This window comes from Actinia tenebrosa, unplaced genomic scaffold (genome assembly GCF_029948245.1).
Source record: "Actinia tenebrosa isolate PJP-AT-01 unplaced genomic scaffold, QUT_ActTen_1.0 PGA_scaffold6__47_contigs__length_16458017, whole genome shotgun sequence".
NCBI lineage: Eukaryota > Metazoa > Cnidaria > Anthozoa > Actiniaria > Actiniidae > Actinia > Actinia tenebrosa.
Window position 1 is genome coordinate 2,466,034 of NW_028292583.1, and position 27,979 is coordinate 2,494,012.

At 37.9% G+C, this 27,979-nt stretch overlaps 3 protein-coding genes across 5 annotated transcripts; 1 reads left to right on the top strand and 2 right to left on the bottom strand.

The window, feature by feature from the left end:
* Positions 1-435: 435 nt before the first annotated feature.
* Positions 436-8,482, top strand: LOC116306009 (uncharacterized). Of its 2 annotated transcripts, XM_031716035.2 has the most exons (4): positions 436-540; positions 707-1,862; positions 4,544-6,858; positions 7,386-8,482. In XM_031716035.2, the coding sequence occupies exons 2-4, from the start codon at positions 1,858-1,860 to the stop codon at positions 7,457-7,459; spliced, it is 2,394 nt and encodes a 797-aa protein (XP_031571895.1). In that variant the 5' UTR covers positions 436-540; positions 707-1,857; the 3' UTR covers positions 7,460-8,482. The 2 variants fall into 2 exon arrangements, with proteins under 2 accessions (XP_031571895.1, XP_031571894.1); XM_031716034.2 differs by lacking the exon at positions 436-540 and having other exon boundaries at positions 566-1,862.
* LOC116306010 (beta-1,3-galactosyltransferase 5) lies at positions 7,354-18,098 on the bottom strand. 2 transcript variants are annotated; one of them, XM_031716037.2, is made up of 3 exons: positions 17,735-18,098; positions 8,988-9,483; positions 7,354-8,449 (listed from the first exon to the last, which is right to left on the bottom strand). In XM_031716037.2, exons 2-3 carry the CDS (start codon positions 9,476-9,478, stop codon positions 7,714-7,716), a joined length of 1,227 nt encoding a protein of 408 aa, XP_031571897.1. In that variant the 5' UTR covers positions 9,479-9,483; positions 17,735-18,098; the 3' UTR covers positions 7,354-7,713. The 2 variants fall into 2 exon arrangements, with proteins under 2 accessions (XP_031571897.1, XP_031571898.1); XM_031716038.2 differs by lacking the exon at positions 17,735-18,098 and adding an exon at positions 9,961-10,099.
* A 1,294-nt stretch (positions 18,099-19,392) lies between these two features.
* Positions 19,393-27,829, bottom strand: LOC116306014 (low choriolytic enzyme). The gene is made up of 6 exons (XM_031716042.2): positions 27,433-27,829; positions 24,740-24,883; positions 23,350-23,643; positions 20,799-21,122; positions 20,189-20,311; positions 19,393-19,760 (listed from the first exon to the last, which is right to left on the bottom strand). Exons 1-6 carry the CDS (start codon positions 27,524-27,526, stop codon positions 19,690-19,692), a joined length of 1,050 nt encoding a protein of 349 aa, XP_031571902.1. The 5' UTR covers positions 27,527-27,829; the 3' UTR covers positions 19,393-19,689.
* Between the last annotated feature and the right edge of the window lie 150 nt (positions 27,830-27,979).

Consider the following 27,979-nt stretch of genomic DNA (forward strand, 5'->3'; position numbering starts at 1 on the left):
TACGGGTATGTGCCGCCCTATAGGGTACGGTTTTTCGGCTTTTGGGTCTGGGGTAGGGTATCCTTTTTTGACATTTTGTCTGGGATAGGGTATCATTTTAGTCTGGGATAGGGTTAACGATTTGGTCGTTTTTCTGGCGAATAGGCTACGCTTTCTGCCAACACCAAAACAATAAAAATGTTAGTAAATATTGATTGCAATCGATTGTAAAAACGTATTTTCCGTCTTTTAGTCTGGGATAGGGTGTACAATTCTTAGTTTTAGTCTGGGGTAGGGTATGTAAAATCAAAATTTTAGGTCTGGGATAAGATCAGGGTTTTGAGGTCCTGGCGGCACACCCCTACCCAAGTTGGGGTGGTAGTACCCCCCCCTGGGGTCTTTCGACCCGAAATTTAAGAAAGATCTGGCTTGGATGAGGAGATCTTGGTTACATAAGTTTAAATGGCAGTGGAAATCGAAGTAAGCTTCACCTTTTGCTGCATGGCGTTCGTTTGGAGAGGCCGACTGAGAGGACAACATATCCGTTGAAGTCTGGAAAATGTAATTAGTCTTATCCACTGTCATGTTGTCACACTATTGTAATCCTATATCTATCTATCTATCTATCACACAAACCGATCCAGCTAGGTAAACCGTAATCGTGACGATCCAGATGCTCGCAACAGAAAAACAACAACTTTCCAACTGCTTTACCCTTTATTCATAGATCTGGGCAGAGTGGAATACAGCGATCTATTCGTGCCTCGATAGAGTAAACAATTGATGCAAAAAGATTGAGGAATCCATTGCATTATTTCTGTAAAATGGTAACATGCTTGCAATACTACGATTCTGATATGCCAATAGATACTGACAAAACCAGCAAAGAAAAGGACTCTTGACTGGCACCGTTTGATTGGTCATATCTGGACTACAAGCAAGGCAATACTTTGAAGATAGCAGTTGAACCGCCCTGGCGTTTTGAAGTAACGGAAGATCAGATACTTGAGATTGCGTAGCACAATGAAAAGGAGATGTCAAAATATGAATGGACAGATGAATACAGAAATACAGATATCTTAGGTCAATAGAAAACATTAAAGCATACAGGTCTTACGATGAATGAAAGCCAGAAACCCGTCACAATTTTTTGCACATTGACCGACGAAAGTTACCAAGAAATATGAGCCCTGCGTGCAAGAGGTTTCTTGTTGTTCCCTTTTCTCTTTTGTTGTTTTGGAGGTCACATACAAGGAGTATTTATTGAATATTTCCCGCTAGGAATCATTAATTGAAGACTACAAGGATATAGCATTTCTCAAACGGGGACATGAAGAAATCGATCGAGGACGGTCAGAGGATGAAGTAGTTGACTCGTTTCGAGAAACAGTTAGCAAGATGTTTATGATAACCGAGAAAAAACACCGCGCAGTTTACGTCCAGAACAGAATAATATGCATTCAGTATTCACTCATTAAAGAGCTCATTAACAATACTCCAAGTCGCCCTTAAGTTCCCTTTATTGTCATGAAAAAGGCAATCTTATAATACGATTCTTTAGCCTTCTCGATTTCAGTGTTCACGATAATTGCAGCATTTCTTGTAGGATTGTTTGAAAAAGACGCTTTTAATTTCATGACATATCTTTCATCTCGAACGGCATATACGTTGTTTCAGCTGATATATAGTTCATGGTGATTGGAAAGCCCGAAACAGCTCTGTTGATACAGGACTTTACGTCACATCCGGGTTTCACTTCGGATGACCTTTCAAGCTGCAGCCAGAAAAATGATCATCTTCGATGGCTGCTTCATATCTGTTTATAAATCGCCATCCTTTTCACGGCCAAACTAAACCCTGTTCTCGTATTTGAGTCATATGAGGTAAGTGATGGTCTGAAAATCTTCGACAGTCTTCCAGAACCAGACTATTTAGTACGTTACAAATGCCTTAGCTTATAAAGCGCAGAGAGGGTAAACTTTTTCGGCATTTTACAGCAAAGATAGAAATTCCCCACTTCAAACTCAATGATTTTATTATGCATTCATGGAGCACTCCTTTATAGCGGCATTGAATGCCATTATTCGTACACAAAATCGACCACATCAGCTGTAATAGTTGCCATATAAAAAAACCTGCATTGTTAAATAAATTAATGTATGTATATATGTTAGTATGTATGACCACGATCGCCAAAGAACACGTATGGACTCGATTTTATCCACAGCGCATTATATTTCTAATGCGATTACAAATTTCAGCTTTGTTTGTTCTGTTCCCTTTTTTTCATGGTTAATCTTAAATTTGCCTCAATTTTTGGCTCACAATATTTGATTTTCTTTTCCAACGATAAAATTTAGGAACGTCATAACCAACATTTCAAAATAAGAGCTACTTTTTTCAATCGAAAGGTAATTTACCCACGCCTCCGGAATATTAATGTTTTTCTTTTGTAGATGTTAATGACCACGAGTCAGCGAGTCCTTCAAACCTACTAAAAATATACGATACTTTAATCTGAAGTTGATTAGCCTGTTGAACTTTGATTGGCTTTAAAAAATGTCAGTCTTTTACTCAGGAAGATTTAGTCTCCTACAACGCCACGGTATAAATAAGTTAGTGATTATGGAAGATGTTGGAAACAAAGAAGGGCAAAAGCCGGATGGAAATATCAGAATAAAAATAACTGAAATAGAATGTCAATTATGTTTCCGCCTGTCAGAAATAGCATGATTGAAAAATTAAGATAACATGTGCTGAACTAGACTGTAAACAGTCCCTCTTGCTGAACAACACTTGGGCAGACTGTTTTCCATGTTGAGCAAAATGAAAATGTCGATTTACCCAAGAATTTGTTTTTAGATATAACTACCGTCAAGAGATTATTAAGTAAGAGAGCATATCTCTGTGCCCTATGATAGTTTTTTGAAAATCCATTTTGAGCTCCGCGCGCAAGCCTGAGCTTTTTTAGCATGTGATTTCTGATTGGTCAGATTGTAGTGACGTCATGGGTACACAAGAGATCGGCAAACAAAACTTCATTCAATTTTATTAGAAAATGTGTTTAGAGGAATTCCTTGAGAAATTCTGAAAGGTTTTTGAAGGAATCCATTATAACAGCATATGTAAAAAATACTCAGCTGAGACAACATAATTCAAGCTTGTTTTTAAATCAAAACAATAGTCGCTCGATTAAGACTCATTTTTTGGAGTCGATTGCAGTTATAGATGAGACTGTTAGTTTTCCACACTAATCTACCTCAACTGAAATACAGTAAATATTGCTGTATCCCAAACACACATACTTCTGACCTGAACTTCAGTATTTTCAAAATGACAAGTTATCTTTTGGACATCTAAACTGAAGGTAGATTGGACTCGTTTACGAAAGAGGATTTTCGATGAACAAACTTGTTGAATTCACTGAGTCAAAAGTTCAAAAACTTTTAAGCTTGAGAGGAAATTTGGCATCTGTTGGAATCAGTTGTTTACCAGTAAAAGGAAGAGGTTTTAAGATAGCTGAAAACAGTCTAGCTGCTCGGAATAGAAGAATTAAACATAAATACGCACAAATACGCCGAACTGAGAGAATCTGGCGGGAAAAAATCGCAAGTAAAACCCCCCTCAAGCAGGTAAAAGCAATCTCTTTTCTATTAGTTTGAATCCTCAAAACTAAATTTGATTCGCTTTTTAGTTGGCCGATATTTCATGTGATTCTATTTCTATTGTCTGATGGAGACTTTAGATGAGTTGAAAAGCTATGATAAAAGGCGAGGCGAAGCGAAAATTCAAGATGCAATGAAAATTTGAAAGAAAGTTTTAATTTTGTCAAACTTTTTAATTAATTCACCTTTTCTCAATGGATAATCTTTTGCATAAAGTGATATACCGCATTTTGGCAAGCCAAACATATTAAATAATTGTGAAAAATCATTTCAGTGCCTTTTGTAGTTTTTTCCTCTGTGATAACAGACATTTTTCTTCAGTACATTTCGGTGCAAATATTTTTTTCTGATTCGTGTGTGAAACAAAATACTCTTCTCATTCATCATCTTCTTAATCACTTAAACTTAAACTTTATTTACTATCGAAAACGCTACGATAAATGCTTTTTTCGCTGTCTTCACTGTAGGTTCTTTGCTACTTTCATCACTATTTTTATCGCAGTTTCCTTCCCAGGCGTCTTCGGAAACTAAGCATTTTTCGCTCGCATTGAAGTCACTACAACTCTGACCAATCAGGAATCGCATGCTAAAAATAGATTAGGCTTGTACGCGAAGCTAAAAATAGATTTTCAAAAAACGTTTATGGTTAGAAACCCATGTATTGGAGATGTGGTCTCTTACCTAATATTCTCTTGCTACCGTAAAATCCCGGTTATTAAACAATTATTCGCCGAAGGCGATGTGATTAAGTTATCTGTGAATAGTTACCGAACTGCGAGTCTTCCGCTGGCACAATAATCACTGAGCCTGAGGTAAAACTCTATGCTCAAGTCTGCAATCCCAGCCAATATTTATTGATTTTTGTAATGAGATATTTAATTTTATCTTCGTTTCTTCAGCATGAGCAAGGCAGAGAAGTATCTTCAACAGTGGAATGAAGTCGACAGGAAAACTTACATATCATCAACAAAGGATAATCTCAGCTTTTTGGCATCAGTAGTAAAATACCCTTCATTGATACATGGAGAACACCTTCCTAATGCTGTCAGACGCTATGAGATGTACTGGTTACCTCTGTGTAAGAAACATGGCACCATGTCATGTGACGAGTGGGCTGCACCTTTGGACGTGGCATGGGTGTGGTATCTTCACATGTTGATGCCTGAAAACTACGTGAACGACTGTATTTGTCTTATTGGTAATGCTCCTAACCATGCTTTGAAATCAGGAAAAACACTCCAGGCGGCTAGACAGTTAACTAAAGAACTATGGGATCAGTCTAACGTAAACAAAGAACCATTTGATCTTGACTTAGACCGATCTATAGATGTTCAAGAATATAAACCCAAGCTTAGACATGACTTTACTCGGCTGTCTACTAAACTGCGCAACTTTTATTATCAAGTCTCTCTCCCCCATTACCAGGATGAGAAGTTCCTGGACTCGGCGACGCTGCGTTACGTCACACATCTGAGTCTACAAATGAAGGATCCTTCTTTGATGCTTTGCCCACCTGTCGACGTACAGCTTGTCATGTATTCACATCAGCTGAATCCTATATTCTATAACTATCAAATAACTGTAATGCTTGGTAAGATTGCGAGCCCTTTTGACCTTTTGGACTCGACAGATAATCTAGGTCGCCAATGTCAAATTGAAGAAGCCACAAAAAAGATTTGGACTGAAGCTGGTCTCGAGTACCATAAACCTGGAACACTTTACAGAGGAGATCCGTCATATTTATCAATAACAAATTCTATTGATAAGAAGCACATCGATCGCTTTGCTATGCTTCGCCAGGATTATGGTATATCAGTTACTCAGATTGACTTGGAAGATCTTGATCACCACAACTATTATTTGCTGGTTTTCGTGGGATCTGAAGGAGAGGAGATTTACAAAGAAAAGATAAAGTTAGATGAAGATAAATCTAGCAATAATAATTTCTTCTCGATGGACAAAGAGAATGGAGTTCAATATGTTCAGCTCGAAGATTTTCCATCGGACAAGCAAAAGGCCAAAGGAAAAAGCAAGGTTTCAGTGTTTACTCACCAAATGTATTCGTTATTAGAAGATGCACCAGCGCAAACAGAAGATCAGGAAAACTCAGAAGATATCACCACATACACAATTGGTGATGGTCACTCTACATTGGTTCAAACCAACTCCAGCACATCAGATACTAAAACAATTAACGTATCTTTGTACAAGATCGACCGAACCAGACTACATTCCGAAAAAATCTTGATTGGGAAAACAGATCTTGATATCTTCAAGCATTTGGAACCAAAAGACTTTCAGCCTTCGCCAAGCAAAGATGAGAAAAAACGGAAGATTTGTGTGCCCCTGAATTTTCCACGTGATGGTCCACATATGCGAGTGACGTTGTCAGTATCGCCCATTGGATGTGGACACTATGTGTTTCAGGTTAGCCCAGAGTACGGCTTTGCAAAGTTTAAACACATTTGTAGTGCTCTCTCTTATCCTACTCTCATGTTATCCTTGTCGACCATTATTGCACCCAAGACACCATCTGAAGTAATGACCTACCCGATACTAAATTATAGAGGAGAAAAGGCCTTTGTATCCCGGATTGTACGATCTGTTGCTACTACAGACGTATTTTATGCCGTTGAAATCTTAGATAGTAAAGGAAATGTTGCTGCGACAAGTCACCTTTTGCCTTCCAATGCATTGCCATACAAGACCGATTTGGCTTCATCCCGTGGGTGTGCTTATTTTTCTAATTATACAGCAGAAAATGCCATGCTCATTCGGGGTCAGAACGACTGGGGCTTGTGTCTTGGACGTAAAGTGCCTTTACCACCTCGTTTTGGCAAAGGAAAATCTGCCGTTTTGGCATTTAAACTGTTTCTTTTGCGCGACAATACCAATTGCTATTGTCCTGTTCAAAAGTTCAAGAATTCCTTGTACATGCTGAAAGTACCTTCGTCGCTTTCCGATCAACAGAACATGTCGTACATTTACCTTCATATCAGTGACGGTAAATTCGTCATGTCCAGTGGCGTCACAGAAGTTCCAGAGATCCTTGCTCTTGCACTGTCTACGCTTGTGCTGCAATACCTCTTTTGTGACAAGGATCGAGATTGCTGGGCCATCATTGACGATGAAGACGCTGATTTGTTTAGTATATTTCAAAGTAGCGACAATATTGGGTTTGCATGGGATGGCAAATACAACGGTGGGGATGGGGGTAAGGATGATCCATGTTCATTTGTGTCGGAGATCGATTGTTGATTCGTTATAAAACGCTTATTATCATTTAGATGGGAGGGGTTGTTCCCTGTCAAGGCGAACCATATAGCAGAAGCGCACTCGCCTCTAGGGTCTCGGTTTCCTTGACTAGCACTGCAATGTAAGTAGAGTTTGTTTACTCGCTTCATTGATTCGAGGGTTTTTCACCGGGCCATCTGGGTTTCCTCCCTCCGCTTCACTCCGCAAAGAAAGACCCAATCACGCTAAATTCTAATGGGCGGAGGCTAGTAAAACAGATATTTTCCTTTATTCAAAAATCAATACCTATTAGTCTATATAATCATAAAAATAAATTCTATTAATATCTAAACTTGAACAGAATGGTTCATCTCTGATGGCAATTTGAGTAAGAAAATATTCCTTCGATTTTTATATACTTTATTCACTCCCAAAAGCATACCTTATTAGATAAGATAAAAGCTTTACTGTGTAGTAATGTGTAAAAATATATTTACTTCCTTTTAGCTCAGCCTTTACAGCGTTTACAGGGCCGGTGTGGTTACCTTGGTTCTCGTCTTTCCCAAGAGAATTTGAAATGACAGAATGATTCACAATAGAGAAGACATGTCTCTCCTTACACTCCCCTAGACGCTCTCCTACTGATCCACTTTCTGTCCGGATGAATGCTCTGTTTATTTTTGGAAGGTTTATTCCGTTAGAAATAGGCCGATGACAAGCTTAAAATGTCTTAAGTCTTGTTTAATTTAATAGTCCTTCTAACGCTAAATAGTTAAAGTCTTTTCTAAGACGAACAAGAACACACGTGCAAAAAACGTCCTTACTTATTGCAGTGTCAGCATATTCTTTTTAGGTAACTATGGTCACTTTGACTTTCCACATAGGAGCATACCGTTGGCATAAAATTCATGATCAAAACATTGTAATGCATGTGGATCTGTTGCACTTCATTTACTCCATGGATCACAAATGGGTCCTTGAAATGACACATCGGTCGCTCAAACAGCGTCTCATAAGACCGTTCACAACTGACAAAAGGTAGAAATCTCAAATCCATTTCTGGCTTTACACCTAAACGATCCATAAGCATCCCGAAGTAAGCATCCTCAATCGGAATAAGAGGAACAAAATTCGTAGCTTCATAAAGTCTTGGCAGCAAGTTCCCGCTAAACAAATATCCTCCACCGGAAATATACGGTTTGTAAAATATCCCCTGGAAATCTTTCTCGGAAACATAGTACCTACTGTCTTCATCTCGCTCTACTTGCATGTTTCTTTGAACCTTGCCACGGTACAAATCCTTTGAACTGTTGACATTATGATGATCGCTTAACCATAGCAAAAGCGATATAATATTGATATAACAGTCTTCATCTGTTTTGAGAAGATATTTTGGGCGGCAATAATGTAGTGACCACTCAATACCTAGAAGCATTTTCTGCGATAAATGTCTAAAAGTGTCAGGAAAATCCCCAATGATGATGTCATCGTAGAATTGTGCTTCCTGCCGAAGGAGGTGGTTGATTCGGGAATTATTGCTCTTGGCAACCAAAAACACAGTTTTCCAAGATCTGAAAAATAAAAGTACAAAAGTTTGGCGACAATTCCTGTGATTTTTTTTAAATGGGTTATTATCCTTATACTCAATTCAATCGTCATGCCTTATGGGACTCGGTACGCGGTAGCCATGTTTATTCCAATGAGAATAAAGCTTATTGTTTAACCTGCATAAATTTATTCTCGAGCACTTGAAGGCGAGGCTACGCTTGGGGAAAACTTTTGCTCCAGTCAACCTGGCTGCTTCGTGAGTAAGGCCCATAGAGAGACTAGACCAGACAGTGTGCCTTTTTCCTAACTAAGTCTACATCAGTACATGGGTAAGAACATAAAGATATGGATTTTTATCTAGAAGGTCCATCGGGCTGTTATCTATCATTGCATGGCATGGCCTTTTATAAAAATCATTGCCTACTGAGGTATAGTGACTGTCTCTTACTATGACAACGCGTGTCTGGCAACCCCTATTTATAGCTACTACATTTTTGGTACATTTCGATCAGACATTTTAGTTCGAGTATTTCTCCCTGTGAAGAACTGACGTTAACATACCTCTTAGATTTACTCCAACTTCCTTGATTGATAGCATTTTCTGGCTTTCCCCATGAAAGCCGTATCGCTTCTCTGCTCAGAAAATTCCCTGGACTGGAATGGACTTGGATCAAAAGAAACGGTGGACTTGCACACTTTGACATTTTAACGATTTTAGTAGCCTTTTTGCGTAGGTACCCTCTGTTTACTCTTTCCCTCGTATGTTGTGCTTGTCCGTAGTTCTTTCCAAGAGTGTTCATAGACAGTGAGTAACGATCGAGGATTTCTTTCAGGTCAGAGTTCATCATCTCCAAGTGACCGTAGTTAGTTGTAGTTGGGTACTTATTGTCCTCGTCTATACTTGATATTTGCCTCCCTAGAAGTCGGCTAGGATATCTGTCTACATTGCTTTCCAGACCAGCATATAATAGCAAGTAGATCAGGTTTATCACTCCACAAAATCCAGTCAATACTAGAAGGTTCTTTATTGCAAATAATTGTACCCTCATCATTGTACCTGAAAGAAAAACAATCTCTAACATAAATTATTTGTTTGGATAAAACGATTTTCGGTATACATGCTTTATCGTCGGCACTTTTGTTATTGTGACACTGCATCCATCTACAGATTACTAATCTTATCTCAGATATGCTATGTAGTATCATGTACCAGTGTTTTGTCAGGGTCAATCCCATCCACTCCATCAACCCATGTGAGAAAATACTATACCTACATGCAAACTTGTAACTAACTTCATAATACACGCAGGAAGCCCGCTGCGAGAGAAATAAAATAGTTGTCCTTTCAGGCAATAACAAATGGCATTTCCAAAACAAATCTTCCAAATAAATAATTAAATGATAAAATGTTATTTTGACTTTAAGAGCTTAGCCGTTTAAAGTCGCAGTTATCGATAGAAAGTGCCTACTAAACCACTCGTCACTGGTCGTCACTAGTCTTGAATTCAAACAAGAAACTCTACTAATTTCCTACCTTGAATAGTCTCTCACATCTAGATTTGCCGCTAAAGGTAATAATATTGGTATTATTATTCGATGTTATTTTCGAAACACTTTAAAAGTAGCACAGGGATGCGAAAAGCATGCACTGTGCTCGCTTCCAAATTCAGCTCGCGAATTGCGCGCTCAGGTATGTAAGCTATCCTTATTACCCTTGTCTTGCTATGTAAACAATGTCTACTGCCAATTTCCACCCGAGTACTAAACATTTCTTTTGTTTCTTTCCGTGTATACAATTGGAGGAAATGCTCGTTATCGTATCAACATAGATCTCAGGAAATTATAATTTGATGGATTGACTAATATGTCATGGTATTATCGATTTTATGGCACAAAAAGTCGATACAATAATCTATACAATGATGTAAAAATAAGCAAAAGGGGGGAAACGACAACATTTAATTTCAAAATATTTATAAGTTTATGATCTGTTTTGGTTAACCAGAGACACAACCAACGATCAGAACAAATCTAAAATGTGCGTTTTATCTTACACGAGATGAAGCAGAGAGGAGAAAACAAGCCAACAGTGACTGAAAGGTTTTTAGTAAAAGGTCAGATTTATAAACCCAGAGAAGCCGTACCATCAGTTTGGGACTTTGGGCAAGGTAGTTAGTTCTCTTGTGATCAAAATTGTCGATGACTCTAGAATACGTTTCTAGAATTTCCTGACGGAAATTGGCACATAAACAATTTTTGAAAGCAGTTGTTTTTTCCTTCTTCTTTTTTTTTTTTTTTTTTTTTCTTTCTTTCTTTCTTTCTTTCCAAAATATTTATATTTAGATTGAAGAAAAATCTACTGGTAATTCCAACTCGTAATTTTCCATAAGCCATGATAAAATTAAGGTGTCCAGCACCAATTTTCATGAGCAAATTTCATAACTTTAGTTTTCAAAGGAGTGTAATACTTTGTACTAACTTCTGACTCTTCTAACGTTTGATTGGTACACCGTCATAGACGAGGCATGCGCACTACATCTATACATTAATTCTTAAAACGATTTAAAACCCAATGAAACCAGCAAAAGTCAATGATATACTCCATGATCATGCAATACTCTCTCTGCTCTGAAGATGATCTAATTTAAGACATCTTTCACAAAGACATTTATTTCAATAAATATAGTTTTCCAACTCTGTTTTTGTTTTGATATTAAACCGGTCCAGCTGTCGTCATTGCGGCCATCTTCAAGGTTATAAAAGTGCTGCGGATGGTTCTTTTACATTTCTTTGAACGAACATTCCCGAATGTCCTTCGCAGTCAGCGTTCTTTACGAGGGAATTCCTACTGAAATCCTAAATTACATTGGCTAATCACAAAAAAATCGAGCAAAGTTTGATAAGTCTTACCACGTCCCTCTCCATTATATTCAGGCAACTATATTACTACATATTAACTGCCTAGCCTGTATACCATGCAATCTCATGTGATATATATTTGTAATAACCATGGACTATAAATACATAAAACGTTTGCTTCTACCGCCAATTCCGTTCTCATGACGTCATGATTACTATACCCAAGAGAATATGCTATACCTAAAATATACCTAATTGTCGGCGCCCATTTTTTATGTAACATCTGATCTACCTTCCCATACAAGCCAGGGACGGTTCTATGATTTTGAGATAATGGGTTTACCCCAGAGGAAAATAGCATATTTTCATTTGTTATAGATGTCATTTCGTACATGATTCAGAAAATAGATATAGCACGGTGCCAGCTGTGGTGTCGATGCAATGTCAACAATCTCCGTGTGGTCAGTATAAACACAGATGGGTTGGCCGGGAGTAATGAAAGAACATTGAAAACAAATACATTTATTTCATTATCGTTGAATGTCAAAGTAATTCCATCAACATTGATCACTCTATACTGACCATGCCTTCACAGTTTTTACTAAATAACAAATCTTTTTTCGTTTGTCAGTACTCCAGGGTGATTTTATTTTTCCCACTCTTTAAAATACGTAAAAATATTGTTAAAAATGTCACAGATACTGAGTCTGACGATGCATACATAAATTCGGACCGAGTCGTTGTCGATAAATCCTAAATGAGAGTAATTCAGAAGCGATACAACCATGCACTGTCGATGCAGTCTCTGGAATAAAGATTGACAATAACTCTTTTTTTTTTTTGACAGTTATTTTTAATTCTGATACGTTGACAAGGAAATACAATTTGAAAACAATTTCCAACTGAACGTGGCTTCAAAAAAAAGGTTGCTTTTATTTTTATCAACGTTCCCAATGCTACTGAGTTGGTAAAGACAGTCTTTATAGGGCCTACATTCCCTGAAATACAAGAGACGCTGAATATTTTCACGTTGGTTATAGCTATATACTCCATTTCCTGTGCTTTCACTCCACCCCTCCCCCCTCCCCAGGTGCAGCCAGTCTAAAATTCATCCGTACAATTTAGTTTAAATGAAAACATTCTTACCAAAGACCTTTTTTTATAATCGAGTTTAAAACAACGAAATAAATCATCAGAAGATAAACAGATTTGCACCATAGCCTGACATGGTGGTCTCAAAATTGTACGATGTACATACATTGTACATATTCCTACAATGATACGTACTTACAGAATCTTAAAAAATTGATGGTATAAGACAGAAAATCGTAACTAAAGACAATAAAGATTCTTAGTGTTAACAGAATTTGAAGATAGATGCCGAGAGCACTGAAACTCTGCGAATTAACTTTCAATGTTATTATATATTTTACTCCTGATTACAGTAACTCCCATGCTCGTCTGGTCCTCATAGATTAGATTCAAGGTGATTTTATATAAGATGCTTCCATCGAGCTCTATCTGATATCGCCTATTTAGTTTTACTCAATAACCTCATCTCTACAAATATTAAAAATGCATTTCTTAACTGCATCCAACATGCAAACAAAATTTGTTTGGATTGTGCTTCACAAACGGGCTGTATTTAAGAGCGTTTAATAGCTCCTCGAGGTCATCAGGCTGATTATCTTGACACTACAGCACAGCAATATAATTTTATTTAAGAGATAATAATTACTAAGGGCTGTCTTACTTTGCCAGTGAGTCTTGCAGTGTTTTGAGTATGGAGTAACTGTTGCTATTCTTCCAAGGGTTGCAGTTAGGACAGTGTTTACTGGGTTTGTCAAGTATGGCATTTCAGCAGTTTTGTACATTAGCTCTAAATGACCACAAAAATGATTGGACTTCACATAGCAATCCCACGCGTCAGTCATATCCCACGTGTACCATACAATACTACTAACTCTGTCAGAGACGAAGATATTCGCTTTACAAAATCCCTCACTGAAATTGTGATTCAACTCTGATCTTGTCACTGTAATGCATATGCCGGGAGGAATTAAAGAGAAGCTTGCAAGAAAAGGTTTGCGCTGTTTAGCACGACCTTCAATGGATTGACAATTGGATGGCAAGCTTGGTAGATAAGGTAGATAAGGAATGGTATGTTCGCCATTATGGTTCGTTTCGTTTTTGTTATTCTTTGTAGTTCTGTTCTGGTTCTTTCTATTATTGTAGACAAATAAATAAATAAATATACATAACTAATTTGGAAACTTTGTTTACTTTACTTGGTAATAAAACAAGCTGTTTGCTCTGCAGATGAAACATAATGTTTTTATTGTACCATTTAGGGGTTATAACCGGCGATGATAAGTCGTGTTGGAAATTGAAGCCAAAAGATTATAACAGACCGATATGTCAAAGATCAACAACACAGGGATCCCATTCTTTTATCACTTGATTCGAATACAACCTTCTGGTCTGATATATTTACATAAAACCCGTTCCATACATCCATGGCTGGTGAAACAAAATTTCATGACATATTCTTGAATGCCTTTGTCGTTTCAATTATTTGTGAACATTGCACTGCTTAGGGGTTTTACCTTTGAACGAAAACAAAGGTTTACCTTCTACCTATAGATCATCACATGTGAAAAATTTTCAAGACAAGAAATAACCACCGCGATTACTCATAAAACCCGTTCGAAAAAATGATGGATTGCAATATGGTACACTGATGACTTCCTTGGAATATCATAGGTGAACTACGGTAGCTGTATAGACGCACTTCTACTGACTATCTAATACTCTAATATACTCTACTGGTACTCTAATATTCTACTGCGCTGACCAGTAAGACTACTCAAGTATAACCAAGTTCTTACTCTCCGTAGTCACTGTTATAAGACTTTCGAAAGCTCGTTAAAAACATAAAAATAATATTCTGTGGTTTTTCAGAAAGTAATATGTTCGATGCATGTTGCACCACCCCATGCTTGCCTCGCTCTGGTTGTTAGACGAACAGATATACGACCGCGCATCTTCTCACAAATGAGTATGTAAATCCAGTCTCATTTTTGTCACAAATTCAATGTGCTGTGCATACATGGCAGTAAACATTTACCTCAAGCTTGCAGATATCATTATAGATTATTTTAGGACCTTGTTGATGTCACATGACTTAACGCGCAAGATGATAGCTCCGTTACGTTTCTTCTATCCCTGAATAAGCCTGAAGCGAGATGACGTTTTACCCCCGTCTCTAGACCATAATCCTTTTCACACTGCTTTTGTTCTTTAATTATGACTATTGTTCCTGTATTCTCTAAGGAATCAAAAATTTTGATATGAAAGAATTTTAAAAACTATTATGGTATAGAGTCGGGGGTAAAACGTCATCTCGCTTCAGGCTTATTGTCTGACTAAATTAATGTCATTCAAATACCAATACTGAAGAAGACCAAAGCGTCATGAGATATTCTGAAGATCCAAACTGGGTTCAAAATTATTTATTATTTCTAAATCCCAACATGCACAGATGAATATGTATAAAAGTATTATTGAGATTAATTATAATTGCAGGCCACTGGTCAGTTAATTTTGACCCACACCTCTATCCAAGCGATGGCAAGGCAATTATGTGGTTTACTGTTCTTATAGACCTCTGCATGCAAAGACCTTTGCTATCTTATCAACTTATAATTATGTCATGCAGAGATTCCTAGGCTGTTAGTAATCGTTTTATTTTAATAGAGACATTATTCAAAAAACAATCTGTTGCCATTAATACTTGCATTCTGATAGCTACTTCTAGAATCTGAACTGAAAATGGCTTCTTGAAGTCATTGGCTACATTATCAAAAAGCAGAGACTAGTTTGATTGGTTGACGCCGGGCCGTGACTTAGCATTATACGTGCATGTTGTACAAGTCACACTCTTAGTTATTATTTCATATTTGAGGCCTCCCTCTACATATCCTCAGGGCTAGACATATCAACGGTTCTTTAAAAACAGGTTAGAAAGTATTATATATCGAGGAAGGTCGTCTTCAACTGGTTAATTAATTTTCGAGTTTTTTTTTTTTTTCTTCTTAATTTTATTTTGCTTAGATCTCTCGTTTGCTTCGAGGGTTTTTCTCCAGGTTCTCAGTTTGGTTATCCTCTTTCCGTAAAAATCAAATTCTTAATTCGAGTGTGAACTTAGGAGATATTCCGCTCGATGAGGCTAAATATCTCCTTTCGCACTATATAAATGCGAATAAATTGGTTATTCGTTCCGTCAATCATATAGCTTTCATTACAATCTACAATGTCTTCAACCTATATGGTCACTTCACAGCCGAATACATGCTACAGAACACTAGATCAGTAACTGATAAAATTAGGAGCGAAAATAGATTCTCCCACTTTATTCACCTTTTCATCCGTTCTCATAAACTTTCCCTGTATTCCCACGAAGGTTTCCTTGTAAAATGAGATCGGCAACCTACGTTCCATCTTAAAACATGTTCTTCTTAATGAAGTACTTCCATAACATCATAAAAGAGATTGACTATGTGTGATGTGATGGTGGTCAGGGACAGGCTCTCCGGGCGGTTTCGTGAGGTGTAAGCCAAAAGGGGAAGGAACAAGAGGTACACACTGCTCTTCTTCCCTTAGCTCGTTCTCCATCCCCCTCGTCCCTGCTTCCCTCAACCTCTCCCCCAACCAACCGCTCACAAGCCATATTATTTCTTATTTTATTATATTTTCCCGTGAGGGCAGGGACGCCATAACAGCATAGCCATATGATTGCTGTAGGCCCTTTGGTGTTACCACGGGCACTGAAGATGGTCGTCACCAGCGTCTTTATCGTCTTCACTTTATAACCCTTATGCAGGGTTATAAAGTGAAGACAGACGGGGCCTTTCTTGTCCGAGAAGACTTGAAGGTCTAACCCTTTTCAAGTGTAATTGCAAAGGCACCCCTTCTCAGTTATTTTAAGACCCTGAGTGTTGGTCCAGCCTAAGCTCGAATGAACCACGACCTCTCGCCCAACAGACCGACGCTCTTACCAACTGAGTTCAGTATTAAAATGATTAGAACTAATTGGCTTATCTTCCGTGGAGCAACACTCTAAATTCATTCTAGAAAAGGAACGTTGATGTTCAGCAATTTGAAATGAATTATGAGTGGTACATGCTATAAGTATTTGGTATGAGTCCTTGGTTATCACATTCATTGTGCAGCATATTAAGGACATTAAGTCAGTCAACAACCCTTACAAAGATCTTTGTTGATATGATCAAGAAAAAAATATTGACCTTTTTATTTAAGAAGATCCAAGTCAAGTGTCATATGCTAGTACGCTACACGTTAAGTTAAGCCAGCCATGTGTTCTGGCGCGGTCCCAGCACGTGGGTATTTCATACACAGGTGTCGCTAGCAGGTTCTTTCGACTAAAACTAAGTACCAGTTTAACGCTCTCAACACCCAACAACTCTTTGCGACAAAATTTATTCAAATACAGAATATCTATACATAGCTCTACTTTTTACAATACTGTAAACAAAGCCACTGTCAAACTTGCAATATCGTTGCATAAATAATAGTGGCGAGCTTAAGCTGTCGTATAAGTAATGCTGGGTTATAACTTTCTACTGAACCCCATAAAATACTAAAAGAAACCGGTCAGAATTAGACGTGTATCTGGTGTAAGGAGTTTTGTTTGGGCACGAGCTTGATAGAGTTTATGTTAGTGTTCGTCCATGCATATCAACACAAAACATCGAGTGGTAACGGCCATGGCACACGTGTTGAAGAGAATACTAGTAACTTTAACACAGAAACCACTCTTAACTTGAGACGACAACAACAAGGCAGGGCACATTTGTTCAAAACAAACCTGATAATTCTTTATTAACGATTATTACTCTATTAGCAAAAAGACATTCATTAGCCATGCAAATGGCTTCATGCTAAGTCTTCAGTAACTTGCATCTATACATATGTATATAAATATATATGTAAACATCATTTTCCGTTCGAGTAAGAAAATAATTCCATTGGGAAAAAACAAGTAAAAATGTTGAGTCCGAGAACAGGTTTACCATTTTACCGCTAGTATACATTATATTAACGTTTGAAAAGTTCATAATTATAGACCTAAAGCCTTCAATAAGATCAGTATATATCAAGTTTACTAAGTTTTATAATTCCAATCCGGTTTCAAGCATTAAATTGGATGAACAGTTTTAAGTTCTACTATTTATTTTTTCGAGCAGTCTATAGTAAGGATTGGTGAAGTACTGTCTGTTATGGACTCGTATGTGTATGGAGCCTAGACGACAACGCCGTGACCAATCAAATGAATGAAAAGAAAGTACGGTGCCAAAAAAAAAAGTTTATAAACGCTGCATTGGTAAATATATATTATATATATGTGAATATATCTTTGCTCCTCTTACCTTAAAAGTGTGCTTTACTTTCTCGGGTAACCTTCAAGTTGTTGGTAAGGGTTTCAAGTTGGATGTCAATGGTTTTCTCTCTTTGTTCAGCGCTCCGTAAAAGTAGTTTTGAAAAGATACCAAGGTTGCCTTCATGCGTAGCAAACCAATCGGCTGCTTGTCAGTCTTTGAAACTCTTCAATTGAAGAAAACAAACTGAAGTGATAAGATCAAATCTCCCAGCACTTAACCTGGTTGCCTGCTGGGTTGATAGCCAAATAAAGCGAAGTTCGATTCAGTCAACTCCAGCGTTTGAAAGACGAACTACGTATACATCGAATATAAGAGCCAAATTGTTTTCAATAGATTAGCAACCACGTTTTTCAATTTCTGGTGTGAACTGTCAGAAGAAGTTATTTGTGAAGTAAATAGATGAACAGTGGATCTATTCTTTTTGACTTTAAGAACAATAGAACTTCCTTTAGTTGAAAAGAATGATTTTGAGATTAACATAACAAAACTAAAAGGATCGTTCATTTGACGTTCATTTGACAAAAAACGTGCCGCAAGTGGAATGTGACGTCGGACGTCATCATCGAAATGGCGGGAAAAATCTGGAATTCAGAAATCGGCGCTTTAAACTTTGCAAATTTGCAATGCACTCGAGTTCTGAGAGTTCCGTAATATGTATTCAGATATTAGTTTGACGCATTGGACAGATTAATAGAATTCTTTTCGGGTTTGGATTTTTCGTGGTTAATCAGAACTGGACCCCTTTTAGTTCTGTTTATTTCTGATCCGAATTAACGTGCGCAAAGATGCAACGAAATAAAAAAGAATCAGGCTCTCAACTGGTACAGAATTTTATCGTACTATTCAGAGGGTTGCCGGCATGAAACTAACACAATTGTGAAATAGAAGTGGGTTTTTGACCTGTTGTTCTCCAGGTGATCTGAAGAAAAACGATTACACGCATAGCCAATTAAATTGCGAATCTTGTTTTCGGTTAAATCAATCCCGTGCGTCTTTGCGCGTACAATCCTTGATGAGAAAGGAGCACTGGAGCTTCAAAATCTCGTTCTTCAGAGCATTCTCTCATTTTAAATAATGTCAGATCTCGCATCTGACAAGCCTTGGTGACGAAACTGGAGAGCTATATTCTCATACACAGAAATTCAGTTCGTTTGAAAGAGCAAGGGCATTTTAGTTAATTGACCCTCGAGGGGGCTGGGAAGAAAAAGGGGGAATGGGGCTGAGGTGAAAGGAAATGAAGAACTCATATGGCCTGATGCAATATTTTTAACCTTTCGCAGGGTATCCCCCATCCTCAATATGAAATGTAATGTAAACTGAAAATTTATGTACGTCAATCACGCAGGGAATGGGAGTTTCAGTGGACTTCAAAAGCTACTGAGTAGCTGCACAAGGCGTCGTCAGTACTGTAGGCCTGCTTCTGATACTTCTTTAGAGCCCTAAGGCGATAGGAGAGGAAAGAAGGAGAAATAGAAACTGAAACTAATAATTTCATAACGTACGATGAATATTTTGTGAAACATAAGTAAAGCAAGGCAGAGCAAGGCAGAGCAAGGCAGAGCAAGGCAGAGCAAGGAAGAGCAAGGAAGAGCATGGCAGACTGAGGAACTGAAACCGCTAATACGTTTATAAGATACGACATACTCTTTGAAGCATAAGTTTTTTATTTGATTTATATACAAAAGAGAACTATAAATACATGTACAAAAATAAGCAGTCTATATCCTGGCTTTGGTTTCATAAATATATCTTTTACAGATGGGAAACACCACTGCAAATATTTACAGTAAAATTTTCCACTTTTAAAAAGGTAATGGTCTATTTAATCTTAAAAGGTCATTAAAAATTATTGCTAAATTTTGGAATTTGTAAAATAGTAAAATAAATTGCGAACGAATATTTTTACAGCGAAATCAATATTTTCTAGTCATTCTTCTCAAAGATCAGTCGTTGCGTCGTCCGTTTTGTCGTGGCTTGTAGTTCTCTGGGTTCCATATACTAAATCTCTTCATTTCTAAAACAAAATCAAGCATGAAAAAGTGAATAAACACAGCTTCAAATGATAGCAGAAATGACAATAATTGTTAATCTAGATATCGCGCTACAGGCTGTTGCACCAAGTCTTGGCAAGGTGAGGCGATTTCTCATTTTTCGACTACGACCTGAAGTTCCTTTGCTTCGAGAGGTTTTCTCCGGGTTTTCCGGTTTTCCGCCCTCCCTCAAAATCAGCTTCAAAAATTCCAATTCCATTTTGGGCTTTTATGTAGTTTATCATGCTGTGATATAACAGCCAAAGCATATAAGTTTTTTACATCTCATATACAGCACCACCGCAGAAGGACAAGACAAGGCAAGACAAGACAAGGCAACTGCACGGCACAGCCGCACCTGCTTTTTACTAGTATTCACAATATGAATAATCCCACAAGCATTGATACATACCTTTTTTACACATTCCACATGATAATGGACATTGTTTCTCCATAAACGACTTCCAGTATTTACAATATCCTTTGTAAGAAGCGAAAACTTTACAAGTGGAAGGAAAGAGGTCTTTACAATTGGCTAGAGGGGAAACAATAAGAATACAAAAACGTGAGTCGACAATTGCAATAATGTAGATCTGCATATCGTACTTTTCTAATCAATTCTCTTGCAATCTGTCGTTCCAGTCGTTTCTTTAAAACTGAAAATCATACAGAACGCGCGCACTAGCTAGCTATCAGTTATCTCCTCCCGCCCTGCTAGCTATAGGGCTGTGCGCTGATAGCAAGACGTCTGTAGAATGATCCTCCATCCTTGATCTTACAATCGTATTGAGGCAAGAAATAAAGTCGGTGCCTTGGCCTTAACTTCACGGTAAAGGTACTCCCGACAATTTTACGCCAGCGTATCAGTATGATAAAGCAAGTTAATCAAGGCATTTTGGATCTCAAACATTTTTTAAAATTTCTTCCTAAGTTTTTTTTAGCAGTGGAAAAATAGCGCGTTATCGCGCACTGAAGTATGGCTGTACTAATAAAATATTCATTGCAACAGAAAATAAAATTACCTAAATGCCGCTTTGTTTCAGAAGTTTTCTGATTTTCTTGACTTTCATCCTTCTCGCTTGTCTTACTCCTCATTGGCTGTGCTGGTAAAGGATCTTTGTCAATACTTCGACACTTATAGATTTTGAGTAACTGCTTGATATCTGTCGCACTAAAGCTGTCTAATTGGCCAAGTTGTTTAGAGGAGTCATCCAATGCTTCGATGGTATTCTGTCTGTTCTTGCTGAAGGCAAGATTATCATAGTGCATTAAGCTGTTGTAGTCGTAAGGGGTGTCCAGTGTATCTACATCACCATGACTATAACTTTCAAAATTCTTAACAAAATCTGAAAAAAACAGCAAATATTACGTGTTAAAACTAACAGCGCTCACTCAAATGGGCATAACTTTAATGTGATGTGTGTACGATAACACCAATGCTTCTGCACTTAACCCCTCGCAGGAATAACAGTGTGTGGAGCTGACTCAAGTGGCTTATATCTTGTTGGCGGCTTTTTTCAGAAAAGCTGGCTGACTTAAGCCTACTATACAATAAGACACACTCAAACGAATGGGATAAGTTAAATGGTTGGTATTATTTCTATCGAATCTTTGGGTGTGTGATGGGCTATCGGATCCTCAAGATGGCGTCGGTCGTTCAGCAGTCACGTGATTCATAAATCCGTTGGTTTCACAAAGCATCTTTAATTTACAAATCACTGATATTAATATTGAATTTTGACTAGGCTGAGACCACTTTAGGGTGTGTGGTGTGTTATAAGATCCTCAAGATGGCGGGTCGTTCCGCGCACAGCCAGAAGATTTACAGTGTATAATTAACATCGACCTAGAGACGCTGTCATTTGCCAATACTCATTTTCGACCAACTTTGAGAAATTCAATGTCCACTGAGCTGGTAAACGGGAATTCATTCAGTAGGTCCCTTCCCACTAAAACCTTTGTTGGAGGCCAAGTCAATGAATATAAGATTATTTGCTTTGGCATAAAAAGATTTGAATTATAAGCCCAAGAAAACGTGCTCGTTCCTTATGGCCTCCAGTCTGGGATTAGTGAAAGGGGTATGACTATTGTTGGATGAGGGTGAGCATGATATTGTAGATTATCAAGACCATGGCAGCTCAACGGATAAAACGCCCGAGGTCTTGATAACTTACAATGTCATACGCAAACTGAGTTCACCAATTGTTTTATTTAAAAAATTTTGTAAACTAAGAATAAAGACTTACTTCTGGTTTTAAAGTAATAACGTATTTCACGTGATAAATGCAATATCTGCAGGACACATGACTAGTGTGACGACAGAGAATTTTAGCCGAGTTAATGATTAGCTCAACCGTTCAATATTTAATTCAATTTAGTCAATAAGTCAAATTCAAGCCCAGTTGGTCATAATAGCAGGATAAAAGTTATAGTAACTTTAGGAAGTCTTTTCTTACTACAAAGAATAACGAGTTAATCCGCAGCAATAGATTGTGCATGGCTGAAACAATGCGCTAACAAATCGGTTCCGATTGTAACGATCTCACGGGAATATTCGGGTTAGTTCGCGTATTGTTTAGCCATGTGCTCATTAGCGCTAAATCTTCATTAACCTACGATCTCTTTAGAAATTAGTTTAGTTTTGTTGGATACGCGGTTGCCACAGACGCTTAAATCTGGGTTGTCCTTAAATATCATTTTAATATTTTAGCTTAGTTTATGACTTGTTTACGATATTTTCTGTTTACCATTTCGGAAATTCTAACTAAGTTATTCCCGTACCAAATTGAGTTAAAGTTTGATTTCTTTTCATAAGATGGTAAACAAAGAGTTAGTCTTTTTAGGAGTATGTACGTTTTTATGTGCTTCATTACGAAGTGGTAAGAAAACTAAGATTTCTCACTGCATAGTTACCAACTAGGCTAAGTAAGGGGGGTGCACGACATACTGGTTGTTAAGATAAAACTGAGCTAGACTGGCAGCTGTCCTTCAAGATCCTTGGACTATAAAAGGAGAGTTACCACGCTAGTTTGGTGTGTTAGTCGGGAACCCGAATGCTACAACAACTTGGTACGCTTCCAACAACTTTATAAGGTATGAGTGCACCTCTTCTCTTGTTACCGAGTGTGGAGTGTAACCAAAATAGTGAGTTAATTTAGAAGTGTGATATCCTATATTTAATCGCTTAGTATGTGTGATTGGTATTGGTTACTTAGTAATATCTATTTTCCTAGCGTGTGATATTTACGATTTCAAGTTGTATTAGTTAAAATTATTCAGTCGTGCGATTCAATAAATTGTTTTGTAAAGTTACTCTCCGTTCTCATTCCTTTGCGTTAACTCAACGAACTCGCGCTGTCGCGGCATTTGAAATATAGTGCCGTCACACTAGCCTCCTACTCTGCCGTTCTTAGTGTCTGTCTGTCACGCTGCATAGGAGGCTACAGGAAAACCTACAGATATTGCATTTATCATGTCAAGCTCGCAGTACATAATGGATTGGCTGAGGGCTCTCGGCCAATGAGAAGCGAGATAGTGAGTAAAATGTATAGTATTTCAAGTTATTCTACATACTTGGTTCAATGTTCCACCAAAGAATCTTGACGTACTTGTCCCTATCAAAGCGGGAATGTTCGTGGAAGAATCCAAGTGCGTGCATCAATTCGTGCATAATGGTCCCCTTGTACTCGCAACCCTCCCCTACGGCTAATTTTTGTCGTCCTCCCTGCCGACCAATGGGAGAATAGCATCCATAGTCACGTTTGAAATAAATGTAGTCCTTCTGGTTTGTCTTGGGGATAAACTCAACGCATGTGTGTTTGTGGAACTCTCTAATGGCTTTTCGTATAGCTCTTCGAGCATCTTTACCTGCGGAAATGAGAAACGTTAACATTTAGTGGTGATGAAAGCATTTAGTCAATTTTTTTCAATTGGTCAAATTCTCTCTCTCTCTCTCTCTCTCTCTCTCTCTCTCTCTCTCTCTTGCTTTCCTTTTGTCTTAGTATTTCAACTGTTGCTATGGTTGCTGATGCTACTGATTTCTTTTATTTTTATTTTCATTTGTATTGGTTTTGACTCTATTGAAACACGTTCCCTTAAGCAGTTAACCCTAATAACTGGTTGCTTGACAGAGTTCGCATGACATAAAATCTTATAACTAGACATGCAGCACGTTCATGGATCCCCCGAGGCAAACTCGGCAAGCTTTAATTCTGTTATCTGATCAAAACCAATCAAAATCAGGTACTGGACTCTAAAAGGATGTAGAAATAAGTTTCGAATTGGTCATACCCATCACGTAGTATTTAATACAATGCCAATCAACTTGACAACCCTCGTGACCCCAATGCACCCAACTTGCTAATTTGTCATACGCTAATTTGTCGTATTCTCGTATTTGATTGGATAATTCCAAGGTCAATTCTTCTCGACAGCGGAAACGTAATTGGTCGAGCATAAGATCGTGAGTGCGCGGCAGTTTACATGTTACTCTACGTGAATCAATGACGTCAACTTGACGAATTCGGCCAAGTGCTTTAGTTATTTAACACTCTTAATATCTAATAACCATCAATATATATAAATGATCGATAAGTGCTACTTGACATCTAGAACTAATGCAGCTCTCTCTTTCTCCAAGCACTGCACTAAATTTCATTAGCATAAACTTACTAATGGTATATCGCAAATCCTTTGCTCTGATTGGCTGAGCCTACTAGTGGTCTAGTAGTGTAGCCTAGCGAAAACTGCTTTTCTTGAAAATCAAAACAACGTAATACTAAAACAAGTAGACCTCTTGCACTCGTGGTTTACGAGTCAATAACCCATTCAGCCTTTGGCCACATGGGCTATTGACTCGCAAACCACTTAGGCTTAGCCATCTAATTGTTAATTATAAAACAAAAACAACGACGGCAGGAGCAGCAACCACATCTATCGTCTAGTGGGCAGTTTACTGACTTACCTAATTTAGGGTCTATAGTATACGGCACAACACTGTTGCTCCATCGCCTAATCAGTTGTGTCGTTACTTCTCGTCTTGTGCGATGCTTCAGTGAAATCAGCTTCTTGACGGGTCGTGTTAGGAGAATGTCTCCTTCGATCAGTTCTATAGAAAAATTAAAAAAAACATTATTTCTTGTTCCATAAAAGTCGCGGTGAAATAATGACGCCGCCCATTCCTGATGCGGTTTGGTTAGTACAGAAATTGCACGGCTTGCCGCAACCGCTAGAAACCAGAAGGAGCCAAAGAAGATATAGGCGATAGGCCGATGGATAGGTTTTATATTGAAAGACGGATAGGAATTATGGGCATACAGTTAAAGATAATAATTGGAGGTCTTTTTAAAACGGTTTCTCGGCTACAAACAACATTAATATTAAATATCTTAACACTAAGTTCCATGGTCTAACGAGAAAACGAAGCAGAAACACAAGTCATTCCAATCGAGGTATTCTCGGATTTTGGCTAGTGACCTATCTCCTATCGCTTATCGCCTATTCCCTATCGCCATTGACTTCGTACAAATGAAATAGGCATAGTGAGGCAAGACGATTACCTCCCTTTTTTGCGGCATTTTTTCGGCAATTGCCGAATGATATGCATCTAAAAAGATGGCAAGAAAGACCATACGAAAGAGACACCTCGGAACAGATCTTAATATTGATAACGAGGTCTACAAAAGTTTCTAGGGTTAAGCAATTGAGATTGAAAACTTAACTAAACAAGTATTTTGAAATAAAAACATTCCAATAAGTTTCTATGCACTCGAGTTGCGTAACACAGACGAAGATAAACCACAAAAAATATCAAGGTCTTTCTTTCGCCAGACAAAAACAAAAACAAACATTTAACTGCCAAATACCCAGATGTCACGCAATAGTCTGGTCACCCCATCGAACTTGAAGCCCTTGAGATCTTGATAACCAAATGACTAGGATATTACACAGTTAATAGAGAAACGACCGCAGCAACACCCATGTCTATGTTAACAAGTAACTATTGTACAAAAATATCCGACAACAGATACGACCGACCTTTCTGAGTAAAATATTTCCTTGTTATGTACGCGGACAGCCAAAAAAATTTCGCAAACGTGGGATAAAAAATGCATGATGAATGACAGTTCAAATGAACCATTCTCAGAAGCTGTTCCATAATATGACTCGTAAAATGGATTTTTTTGTTTGTTTGTTTGTTTTTTGTTGTTGTTGTTGTCGGGTTTTTGTTGTTGGTTGTTTTTTTGGGGTTTTCTTCTTTTTTTTATTTTAGTTTTGGGCTTTGTATAAATGCGAATACCCAAAAGAGGAGGTCGCCAATCAATACTGAAGCCTGGTTATCGGGTATGAATGGCTTTATATTGGAAGAATTCCCTTTCACAGGCCGAACAAAGCTTACTGACTGACACACTGCATGCATGTAACTAATTGGCCAGTGGTAGCTGGAGCATCCGGCAGGGGGGGTAAATATTTTCTGTCAAAATGTTAAAAATGCCAAAAAAACATTTTAAGCCAAGTATGAAAAGGAAACGCCAAATAGGACAACTAAAATTCAGTCAACTTCCTGGAGAATTCAAAGACATGGTACATTTTTTTATCGTTTCATCGTTAGCTAAGACTGAAAGAATAGATTGCTTTTCTGTATTTGAAGGCGGGTTAGTGTACCGTACCTACCCCTAGGCACTTGTAATCCCTCCGCTGGCTATGAAGTTGAATTGAAACTTCAATGCCATGACATGCAGTTTTGATATCACAATAAGATAAGCAATCCTCCCTATAGCGATAACATATATTTTTATTATTATAAGTACAGACACATATCCATTACACGAGCTAATGACAGCTATACGTAAAAGCGTAAATACTCGGGTCACTCATTCAACTCAAAACAAAAAGCTTTAAATTTTATCTGTCCCATCTTGAGTGATGCTAGAGCACCCAAATGAAGTACAAACCAATACGACTCAATTAGGTATATAATCAATTAGAAGCCTAGTTCTGAGAAGTACTTTACTGAGATAAGATGGCAGGACGTAAATTGGATAATAATTCACAATGTCAGTCAATATTCCGTCAAATTGGTGCTGAAATGTTGGTTATTATATAGATTAAGGATTTGGAGCACATGTACAGTTATAGCCAATAAATATAACCAGTTATGATTCGTGCATTTACCATTAATATGCAATATATTTAGGCAAACGTTTGCGCTTTAGTAACGATCGATATTAGTCTTTCTTTATGTAAATAGTAAGTCTATAATCGGCTTTGCACGAATATAGGAAAACGGTACTTTGTGGGCTCCATTGTAAATATTATGTGCTGTGAGATGACAGCGTTGACTTCTGTTCTTGAAGACACACAACACAAAATGATTTATGGCCACTTGGAATGCAATCATGAATTCAAGTCTAAACTCGCCTTGGACTGACTATTGAGGAGTACACACATGTTACTAAACATTAGAACTCTTTACGAGCCATAAAAGTTTGTTGATATACTTTCAATTCATTCCTATACTTTCCTTGGAAAGTCATTTCAATCAACTTTAGCTTAGTTATAGAAGCTAGTTAGACCGGTGTTCAAGCGTACTGGAATAACCTATACATGAACAATATAGTGAAAGGTAAAGGCTTATAATAATAATAAAGATCTTACCTTGTTTGTGATGATGGGATGTTGCTAGCGATGCAGCAATGAACCCAGACAACGAGGCAATTAAAACATATGCTAACACAATAAGTTTTTCCATTCTCCTGAATGATGGATTGCGAGCTGTTTTCAGCGTGGCAGCTTTAGCTGGCCAGAGAAATCTGAACTAAGCGTGAAGGTCAGTACTTTATAAACCGTAACACGGCTTTCATTTACATTTATATTCCTGTTCGACCCCTGTCACTGAGAACCCGCGAAGCACATCATTAGTGCCGGCTATGACGTCAAACTTGTGGTCTCAGATTTCAAAAGCAGTGGAAGTATCGCTTCAAGTATTCTATTACGCATAAAAGAACACTTATTCAAGATGTCGAGATTTCTCTTCAAGGAGATAAGGTTTAGCGACGTGAGAGCATCACGGCGCATAAAAAATCTCGAGTCCCCAGTCAACCATGATGGTTTGAAAAACGTATATAATGCCGACGATAAATCCCACTGTGTTTGAGTCAATTTTCTTCCATGAGGTTCCGGAAAATTCCATCCCTAGGGCCGC

Bases quoted from the DNA above. Each gene is read 5' to 3' on its own strand.
- LOC116306009 (XM_031716035.2), top strand. The intron at 6,859-7,385 runs GTAAGGATGATC...ACTTCCTTTTAG, and splicing joins ATACAACGGTGGGGATGGGG to CTCAGCCTTTACAGCGTTTA.
- LOC116306010 (XM_031716037.2), bottom strand. From the start codon at position 9,478: ATGATGAGGGTACAATTATTTGCAATAAAGAACCTTCTAGTATTGACT. The intron at 8,450-8,987 runs GTATGTTAACGT...TTTATTTTTCAG, and splicing joins AGTTGGAGTAAATCTAAGAG to ATCTTGGAAAACTGTGTTTT.
- LOC116306014 (XM_031716042.2), bottom strand. From the start codon at position 27,526: ATGGAAAAACTTATTGTGTTAGCATATGTTTTAATTGCCTCGTTGTCT. The intron at 21,123-23,349 runs GTATGTAGAATA...TGTTTTTTTCAG, and splicing joins TTGGTGGAACATTGAACCAA to ATTTTGTTAAGAATTTTGAA. The intron at 20,312-20,798 runs GTAATTTTATTT...TTTCCCCTCTAG, and splicing joins TGAAACAAAGCGGCATTTAG to CCAATTGTAAAGACCTCTTT.